The sequence below is a fragment of the Enoplosus armatus genome, chromosome 3, assembly GCF_043641665.1.
Source record: "Enoplosus armatus isolate fEnoArm2 chromosome 3, fEnoArm2.hap1, whole genome shotgun sequence".
Classification (NCBI taxonomy): Eukaryota; Metazoa; Chordata; class Actinopteri; order Centrarchiformes; family Enoplosidae; genus Enoplosus; species Enoplosus armatus.
In genome coordinates this window covers 25,693,741-25,703,740 of record NC_092182.1, presented here as the reverse complement: position 1 = coordinate 25,703,740, position 10,000 = coordinate 25,693,741, and the positions used below count along the sequence as shown (strand labels likewise).

Genomic DNA, 10,000 nt, shown 5'->3' with positions numbered 1-10,000 from the left:
GTAACATCAGGAGAAGTTGTTGAATATAAATGGTGTTAATGAAGAGTTGAGTCTCTGTTGAAGCAGTTGTAAAACACAGTTAACAGGCCGCCGTTAAAGGAAGGTTTTTAGTCTGTAACGAGCTGCAGTATGTGTCCTTTATATGGCAGCTGACCAGTGTGTTTTTTGAGAAGCACATCTACATGTGAAACACAACATGTTTATTCAATCTACCCTTCTTCTCAACAATCGCAACAGGATGAGACCATCTTTTACTAAGACGGAGACTAAACTTAGAAAATGTGACACAAAATGAAACAGAAACCGCACGTTTAAGTATGATGAGTAAGATGATGAGGATAATTTATTTTCTGTATTTCTTTCAATTTTCTCTCTTTTTTTATTTGAAGGAAATCGTTGGTACTTCACTTCATGAATGAACATAACTGCATTTTGTCTTGTCTGGACCACACATGCATTCAAATGCATGCAATGCACGCACGCACCTTCCCTCCCACATTGAGATGCTTATTGTCTGTCACTGTCCTGCACTCACGAATGCACACACAGACCCAGAGACGCACTCACTCGCAGCCTCCGTATAGTTGAGATGGATGAGTGTGCGGTGACTGACAGTTGATTCATCGGTCCCGCAGCCACCATACATATTCTAATGGGGCCTTGAGGAAAGTAAAAACTTGCAGAGTGAGATCAGGACTTTGCTTTTAGACAGCGGGAGGAGAGGGGCCATTATTCTTAGCTAGCATAACATAACTGTCAACTGACAAAGCCCCTGCCACGGAGAAAAAAAAGATTTACTCTTAAAAACCCAGACTTCATTCTCTAAATGACTCTTTTAGTCGCGGTTGTTTGAAAAGCTTAGTGTATGGAGTGAGGAGATAATTGTGTACCGTGGCATGCATTTCTTTTTGAGCTGATCGCTTTATGGAGTCAATATCATAATGGCTCTTTGATCAGTGATTGATAAATGATATTGTCACTGGTTTGCATTGGAATGTGTGAAAATAGAGATGAAACTGGGTTCAAGTGAATTTTTAAAAACTGCAATGTGAATTTGACCAGCTGCATTAAAACAGCGCGTCTGCTCCATCAAATATCTTTCAAATGTGAGGATTTTGAGAAGCGATGGTTCCACGATACGCAAGCAACACGTGCATGCATGCATTCACTGCAAGTAGGCTGGACAATGATTCGTCCTTTATATCTGCATCCATCTCAAGAAAGTGTGAAATAAAAGTTTAACAGACCACTATTGTCATGAAATACTGGACATTTTCTTGAGCTGCTTTTACCTCAAGACCAATTCCTCTTAAGAAAGTATTAATTGCATCATATAGTACTTGTGAAGTATAGATGATAGTTTTTACCATTTTGTGATTCATTTCAAGGAGTTCCCACTATTCATGAATGTTGGGGATCTCGTTTTGAAAAGAAGTAGCTGTCTTGAGTTTGGTTTTGAAAAAAACAAAACAAAACAAAGTGGAGGGAGTAATAAAACATTCTATGCTTTTAGGCTTGACAGAGGCCATTATTTCAAAGTAGCATAATGTGAAAGTCTAGTGGCAAAGTAGCTGTCAGCAACATGTCAACAATGTGATGGATTAGTGCTACAGGTACAGAATTCACTCTGTAAAATGTTCACTTTTAGTGGCAGCTGCTTTCAATGCAGAAGTGAATCTGTCATTTACGTCACGCTGTAGCCGTTGACTTGCTGTGTTCTACAACATTCATCCACTTGTTTGCGTATTACACATGTAGGCACCACTGATGTAGTTTTCGGGGGAAGATGAGCTCTGCGATGTATTCTAATTTAACAGGTAGGGGTACAGTTACAGTCAAAACAAGGTGATGTAATTGTTTCCTGATCTGTGTGGTTCAACAGGGACAACATGTTTCACTGACTTTTTCAATAGAACATTCCTTTAACTAACCACCGATGTTCCCGTTTCGCAGCTCCACCCACTCCCATCGCGCCGCCTGAGCTTCTCGCTGTTGGCGCCACCTACCTTTGGATCAAACCCAACGCCAACAGCATCATCGGGGACGGGCCAATCATCCTGAAGGAGGTGGAGTACCGCACCACTTCAGGGAACTGGGCGGAGACCCACGTGGTGGACTCCCCCACCTATAAACTGTGGCATCTGGACCCAGATGTGGAGTACGAGATCAAGGTCCTGCTGTCCAGACCTGGGGAGGGAGGAACAGGGCCTCCGGGTCCGCCGCTGGTCACCAGGACTAAATGTGCAGGTGAGTGACGCCTCTTTTGTCCTGTTGTTTCTCTTTCTGTCTCTTTTTCCTTTCTTTTCTTAGATGTTAGAAGTTTGCTGTTCTTTCCTTTTTATTTTCCTTTTATTGTCTACTGTTGAGGATGCCTCCATCGTGGTCCAGAAAGGTCACGCTATGCTGAAACAGTTGCTGTGCCCTCATGTCAGAATGTTATTAGGCAGCTGTAGTAACGGTAAATAAACTTGGGCTTGAGTTTAGTTAGGCCTGACCGAGAGGCTGGAAGGCAGACGAGCAAAAGATCAGCAAGAGGGAAAAAATGAGAGAAATGTTTCCAATTACTTCTCCACAAATCAAAGATGATGATAATTGGGATGTTAAGAAGGTGCCCCAGAGATGAAGGAGAGGTGGAGTGCGGGGGCTGGAGGAGGAGCAGAAGATGGGGGAGGTTAGGTGGGGGCAATCATGGCTGATAATGAGGATCCCGGCGGGGGTGTAAGGACACAAAGAGTGGCAGTTCATTTGATAAAGTGACAGCGCATCAGATCTCTGAAGGTGGGGGGTGGGGGGGCTAGTTAACCCAGTAGGAAGCCATCATCACCACTTCATGGCTTCACTACTACACCTCCCTTTATTCCTTCCTTCCTCTTTCTTTGCTCACCTACGAAACGTTTCTGTGTTTCTCTGTTGATGTTTCTTGTTTGGCCACACTCTCCTTTTCTGTCTCTCCTCATTAATTCTTCCTCTTTTGACCTCTCGTTGTTGCTGTTTCTTCTTCTTCATTTCCCTTTGCCTCATACTCATCTCTCTCTGTCGCTCTCCCACCGTCTACTTCTTTCTGTCCTCTTCCCTGCCTCTCTTTTCATTGCTAACCTCCTCCCTGCCCACTTCTCTTTTATCCCTTTTCTCCTTTATGTATTCTTTACTTTCATATTTCCTTTTTGAACACTGCTTTCATTCTTTCTGTTTTTCTTTATTTGTCCCCCCCTCCTGCCAATGCTGTCTTTTGTCTTATTTTCCCCCCTCTTCTGTCTGTTTTCCACTTTCCATCAATATCTCTTCCCCCTTTTTCATGTCTTCATCTTTTTTTTTTTACCTTTTCTTTTTCTTTCTGTCAGCCGTTTTTCTTAAGAGCTTTTTCTGGCGCGAAGGAAAGAGACAAAAGCCTTTGTCAGTGATTTTAGAGATGGAGGGAGTAAAGCAAAGGGAGGATGAGGAGGAGAAGAAGAGGGTAAGGAGAGGCTGGTGAAGGTGCTGGTCTGAAAAGAGATTCTGCTCACTCTGCATCTAACCTTTGATTCACAGGAGAGACGAGGAGCATTTGAATAGTGCTGCTTCCTGTGATATATTTTATTTTGTCTGTTATTGCCTGCAAGTAAATGCAGCTTGTGTGTGTGTGTGTGTGTGTGTGTGTGTGTGTGTGTGTGTGTGTTGTTGTTTCAAGTAAATTATGTTAGAACTTTAATTTAATTGGAATGGGAATTTGATGTGTCTGTGGTTGTGTGTGTTCCTGATTTTGCGCATATCGAGTCTGTGTTTGTACTGCATGGTGTGTGTGTGTGTGTGTGTGTGTGTGTGTGTGTGTGTGTGTTCCTGGTAATGAAGGAACGTGTCTCAACATTGGAGCTCCATGACACAGAGGGACACGCAGAAAATACTTGTTGGTTGGATCAATTCTTTGTTTGTTTTGGTCTTTCCACTGACTTAGTTGACTCCCTCACCTTTTAAAATGAAGGGCAACCCTACACAAACACACACAAACACACACACACACACACACACACGGTCTCAGACTCCCCGCCATGCACACCTGAGGCCCTCCTACTTTGCTTCTTCTTCAGCGGGAAGGTGAAGAGGAGGATGGGGAAGGGAAGAGCTGGAGAAAGAGAGAGAGGAAGAAAAGGGGAGGATAAAGATGAACTGGGACAAAGACAGTGAGGGACAGACAGAGATGGCTGATGTGAAGTGAAGTGGGACAGAGGTGGTGGTCACTGTTTGTGTGTAAAGTGTAGTAGAAAGGAACATGTGTTTCTGGGCTGGTGGCGCCGTGTTGAGCTGTCACAACCATTCACGGGCTGCTTTGTGTGTGTGTCTGTGTCTGAGTGTGTGATGGGATTGGAGCAGGCAGGTATGACAGATGTTCAAAAGCCTGCTGGCTACCGGCAGCGTTGGTGTGTGTGTGTGTGTGTGTGTGTGTGTGTTTGCGTGCGTTTGTCTCCACACCTTCTGTGTTCACCTTTCTGTTCATGTTAGCTTCTACAGCCCTGCTCAGGCCTCAACATATAGTCATAAACAAAAGCATCATTTTAAAGCAGCTACGCTTTCAAACTTACTTCATTTTAGCACGAGGTTTATTTTAATACCTCGTGTAATTATTTTAAACAACTGTCCAGGTTATTGGCATGGTTCACTCCTCAGAATGAAAGGACCACAGTGGTTGTTATCATGCTTTGATGTTTTGCAGTAACATAAATATGGATCATTAACATAGCTGTGGACATTATACTGTACTCTACCCTTAAGTGTGACACCAGATGTGAGAATATAACAGGTGTGTTTGACATAGCACCGACGTGAAAGCCAACATGCTCCTCAGCTCTGCGGTTTTGATGACTTTTTTTCCCTCCTTGACCCATCAAATCCAGACCAGTCTACGTGCTCCTGGACTTCCTCTTCACAGATAAAACACTGCGGCTCGAGTGCTGATTACAAAGACGCCCTGTAGCTGATAAGTTTCGATCAGATCTGATGCTCGCAGCAGCTAATTTCTCCATGAATAGATTGTTAGTGTCTAAGAGTCTTTCAGCGAAGCATTAAAGCCCAGTTTCCATCACACTGCAGTGTCAACTGAAATAGAACTGCTTGAAGCAGCATCAGTACATCACTGTGGGAATTATTGTTAAAAAATAGGATAAACTTTATTGCAAACATTTATGGCAACACAGATTGGCTATTCCACTAACAGTTATGGCAGTGCTGATGAACAAAATTGCTAACAATGATCGCAATGCGAATTGGCAATATTGCCTTTTATTAATTCTTAAAGTAGTCAAACTTTCTGCTATACCCAAACATGAAAAGGCAATTTGAAAAAGGTTAGAGGTTTCAAAGTGAAAACTAAAATATCACTACCTCTTCAGCCTCCAGCCGCCCTGTTGATCACCAAAGTGAGACGGACTGGCTTTCAGTCTGGCTGACAGGCAAGAGGCCTTTTTCTTATCTATAGATGTTTTTCATTTTTAAAGACACTCAACATGTCACTGATGTATTTTCTTCAATGCAGCAAACACAATATATGATCCACTCCTCTGCCCTGTTAGTCTCAGTTCAGCGCCCCACACTAAACTCCTTTATCAGCCTACATTAATCTTGTGTCTTACCCGTCTAATGCCTTCGTTCATCTGTGATTTGAAAACATCAGATTTCAACACAGTCTGACAAAGTGAAAGTGTGCGTCAGGATTATATATTATCAAATCCCGGCTCACCACAGAGCGTCTCTCCTGACTGCTTTAAAACTAGTTTAGCTCACTTCATTGACAGTCAGCACTGTGCTCTGTGTACAATGATGCAGCTAAAAAAGTGCAGTGATTCGACTGACAAAATGCAAGTTGACTCGGGTTCTGATGACTTGAATCGTGGACTTTTAGGAGGCAGCCCTACAGGCTACCAAGTTAAGCAATTCATGAATAATATCAATGAATGATAAAAGACTGCCAGGACAGACGACTTTAAATATTCCAGAAATGTGGTAATATTTAAGATTTTGACAGAAGAAGTGTTCCGGAAGAGTCTGACACAAATGAAGCTCAGGCGAGTCTAACTCTACGATTACTGTGACTTCTCCATTACGTGGAAATGGCACAAAATGTGCTTTTCCTCTCACTTCCTCCACCAGCTCCGCACTCCATTGTTGTTCCGGCGTTGCAGTGGATGCTGCAGCCGGCTGCCGGGCGGCCGTCGCTCAAAATAGGATTCAGGCCATTTCACCCATAACCGGCGCTGCGGTGGCCCCCGGGGAATCCAACAACGATTTTAGCCATGTGCCTCCTCTAGCGTGGCACATTTGTGAGAGCGGTGTGAAGAGTAGATCGAGGAGGCGAGTTAAAATGAACTCTCCATTTTGCTGGAGGTGCGGCGAGGACACGGCCTTGATAATGATTGATTTCATCATGCGCCCCCCCCTCTACCTCTTCTCCTCCCTTTCTCTCGCTCCCATCCCTCCACCTTCCTTCGATTCACTCCCTGTTTTCATTTGGATAATTCCTCACTATGCCCACCTCTTTTTCCACAGACAACACTCCTCAAACGTTGTAGGTTTGTGAGACCTTAATGGTTTTGCGCTCCCTGTTGGTCTCTGGTTTCAAATGAGCCTCTTTCTCCTCAATTCATCCCTGCTTATCTTTCCAAGCAGCTAAGTTAGCCACGTTGCTTTGCTGCAGAGAGCCTTCTTTTCCTTGATCTTTGTGCCTCTTTCCCTTTTTCCTCTCCTTCATCTGTCTCTCCTCCTCTTCCTATCCCTCTGTATTCCCGTCTCTCCTATCCTTCACTGAAAATATTACCTTAAACTCAATATTCCCTGAACATAAAACATGAATATTGGCTCTGAATCTTGTCTCTATAAATATCAGCTTTTAACTTTAGCATTACCTCTTCAAAGTGCAACAGCGTCCTCCTATAATCTCCTCTCCTCACGTCTTCTCCTCCCACCTCTTCTCTCTTCCTTATAAATTATCTTTATGTGAGGAATGATAATGTAAGTGTTGGCTAATATGTTACTCTATAAAGATGGACTTTTAATTCACCCGCTGTACATAAATCTTTCTTTAGTATACTTTCCGTGCCTTTTCCTCCCCTAACATTTCCTTTCCTCCTCTCATCTTTATAGAAGGCAGATGCTAATGTGAATGTTGGCTAATATGCAGCACTCTATAAAGACTTAATTCACCTGAGGGTTATATACTACATCCCAGCACCTTCTTTCCTCTCCCCATCTCGCCCATTTCTTATAAAGTACATCTTTATGTGAAGGATGGTAATGTGAGTGTTGGCTAATGTGTTACTCCATAAAGATAGATTTTTAATTCACCTGCTGGGTATATACTGACTTGGCTGACACCGCTGCTTCACCATTCTGCCGAGCCAAGCAGTTTAGACGCAGTGAAGAGAGTGCATCCTCTCTGAAGCAAACGCCACCACAATCAAACCGCTCGATTTTTGTTAAAATAAGCACATGGCATGTCACAAGTCTTGCTCTTTCAAGGCGCCTGCTGATGACGTAGCCGTAGCCTTTAGCCGGGAGCACACGTCACCAGACGGTACACAGTAGCTGCTGCATTATATTTATATTCTTATCTTCTACAAAGGTTCGGACCACAGCTCAGCCCTCGTCTCCTGTGATCTGCTCTCCAGTAGAGTGAGTTTAGGGCCTGTGAGTCTTTCCTGGCATGATTCCCTTCTGGACAAAGGTGACTGGTCTAATCACGTCCAGTTCACTGGCCACTTTACTCGCCTCTTCCACTCTAAGGTGTCTGCCAGAGCCATCACAAACAAACTGAAATAGCCGGCAGAAGATCCCTATTGTGAGTGATTTTCATTTTAAGTAAGTCTCTGTCGAACCAAATCATTGATGTAATGTTAAAGGATCATTTAGTTTCCCCCCCAGCCTTGTCTGTCTTCATTATCTTTTCACTTAGTGATGAGATTTTCCAAAGGTCCAAATTAAATTTATCTTAATATGTTTTGAAGTAATTTAAGAAGAGCATATCTGATCTGCCCAATAAAATCTCCAATTCCTTTGTTCATGGATAAGCACAATAGTTATTGTTAAGGTTAGACTGACTAAAATGAACAATTCAATCGACTTAAGTTTCGAAGTAATGTATTTTCAGCGTTCACAATTGTCACTATAAATTAAGTGACGTACAGAAGCTGTATTTGATTCAAATGTGTGGAATGAGTTGTAATGCGAAGCCCCAAGCAGCAAAGGCCACCGTAAAACAGTCGAGCTGAATCACCGCAACACTTGTGAGTAAACTGTCACTGAATTATAACTGATGGAAAAAAGCTTTTCCACCTGAAGAAAATGTAAATTTGCTGGATACATGTGGAGGGATCTGACGCAGTTAATCCCTCTCTTCTCTCCTCGTGCTCTGCTTTCTTTGGACCCATTCACACCTTCTTGCGGCTCTCTGACATAAATCTACGAGCTGAACATCTTGAACCAGAACAGCGTCTTTTCATCATGGTGCTGCGCAGTGTAAAGGAGGCTTCCGCTTCTCAAGGGGCTCGTTCCTACCATGCTAAGAGCAATTGTACAATTCACATGGTGGTGCAAAGTGGCTATTTCTGCTAGTAAAAGCTCCCAGTTTAGCAGTTAAAGAGGAGAGTTGCCCTTGTTTCCTTGCAGCACGGATGGAAACCTTCTAGTTCATTGTACAAATGAGGCAGTTCGTACTGTACAGTAACAGATAAAGATTCATCATATGATCATCGTAGTGGCATGGATATGTTGTTACGTCTCTTAGCTGTTTGCTTTAAGTCTTGACAAAAAGAAATGGAGATTATTCTATGCTTTTTGTAGCTGTGTACCAAACAGCTCGAGATGAGGACGTCAGTGAAAGCCGTAGATGTGTCTGAGTCTTTGTAATCACACATCTTAAAAAACACATTTCCCCTCACATGCACTTATTTTCCTCTGGAACCATCAGAGCAGGACAACTGAAATCCGGGGAGCGCACGAGTCAACCCTCATGTAATCACACTTTTGAGATGAGACAGCTTGAATGGAGGATTACTCAACTCAGATTCTTTATGAGACAGTCTCTTGGTCTCTTCTGTTTTGTGCGTTCTCTCTCCTGCCTCTCTTCTTAGAACATCTTGTAATTCTCTTTTCGCGTTTTCTCTCGCTCTATGAATTGTTCTTTTTGAGTTTTCATGTCGGCATATTTCTTCCTTGCTCGGTCTGAATGCCTGTCACGTCCCTGTCCTCGGTCCTCTGTCCTTTCATTCATTTCCAGTTTCCCCTTCCTCTCTTTTAAGGTTATTCTACATGTTTTTCTCTGTTCTGCAATCTGACATTCTCTCATTCACATGCTGAGACTGACAGCCACCCACAGAGTGCCTTATACTTTCTTGTGCGTACCTCTTTTGAATTTGCTCTGATGTCTTGTCACTCTTTCAGTGTCGATTCATTATGGCTGTTGTTACGGCTTTGTTGCCATGTTGAAATCCTGCTCGTTGGAGTGCCCATTTTGTAGCAGCTGTAGCATGTCGTTTTGAGGGACATATGCCACTTTGCAGCATTCTCATTGAAATACATGACATGGTTGTTGTTTGGAGGTTACTGTGCTGCATTCAACTTTTGAAATCCGCTGTTCTCAAGTTGAATTCAAGATGGTACTATGGACGACATATGGAGCTTTTGGTGCTTTGCATGCACCATTCACCGCCTTTACACGTCCCATTTCAGCTCAGTGGGTTTGTCATTTCGAAATGTGTCTAATTTTGGCACTAACTGACACCCATACACTCCAAACTTTTTCAGACCTTCATCGATTGAAATACCAATGACAGTCTTTGTAAGGGCATTAAGACAACTTCTAAAGACACTAAACTGTCAATCAAAATCATTTCTAACCTATTAGGACGATGAATGCAGCTTTTCTGAAACACTCTGTGACGCTCCTAACCCTCTGAACAACCTTCAAGCGTCACATCCCTCAATTAAATCCAACAATGTGATGCAAACATTCTCTACTAAAATCAACAATTTACAA

At 43.0% G+C, this 10,000-nt stretch overlaps 1 protein-coding gene across 1 annotated transcript in view; it reads left to right on the top strand.

Moving 5' to 3' along the window:
- ptprt (protein tyrosine phosphatase receptor type T) overlaps positions 1 to 10,000 on the top strand; it is a 266,949-nt gene that overhangs the window by 87,838 nt on the left and 169,111 nt on the right. Inside the window, exon 8 of the mRNA XM_070902667.1 lies at positions 1,954 to 2,247. Within this exon, the coding sequence (XP_070758768.1) occupies positions 1,954 to 2,247 (294 nt within the window). The remainder of the gene's footprint in view (positions 1 to 1,953; positions 2,248 to 10,000) is intronic.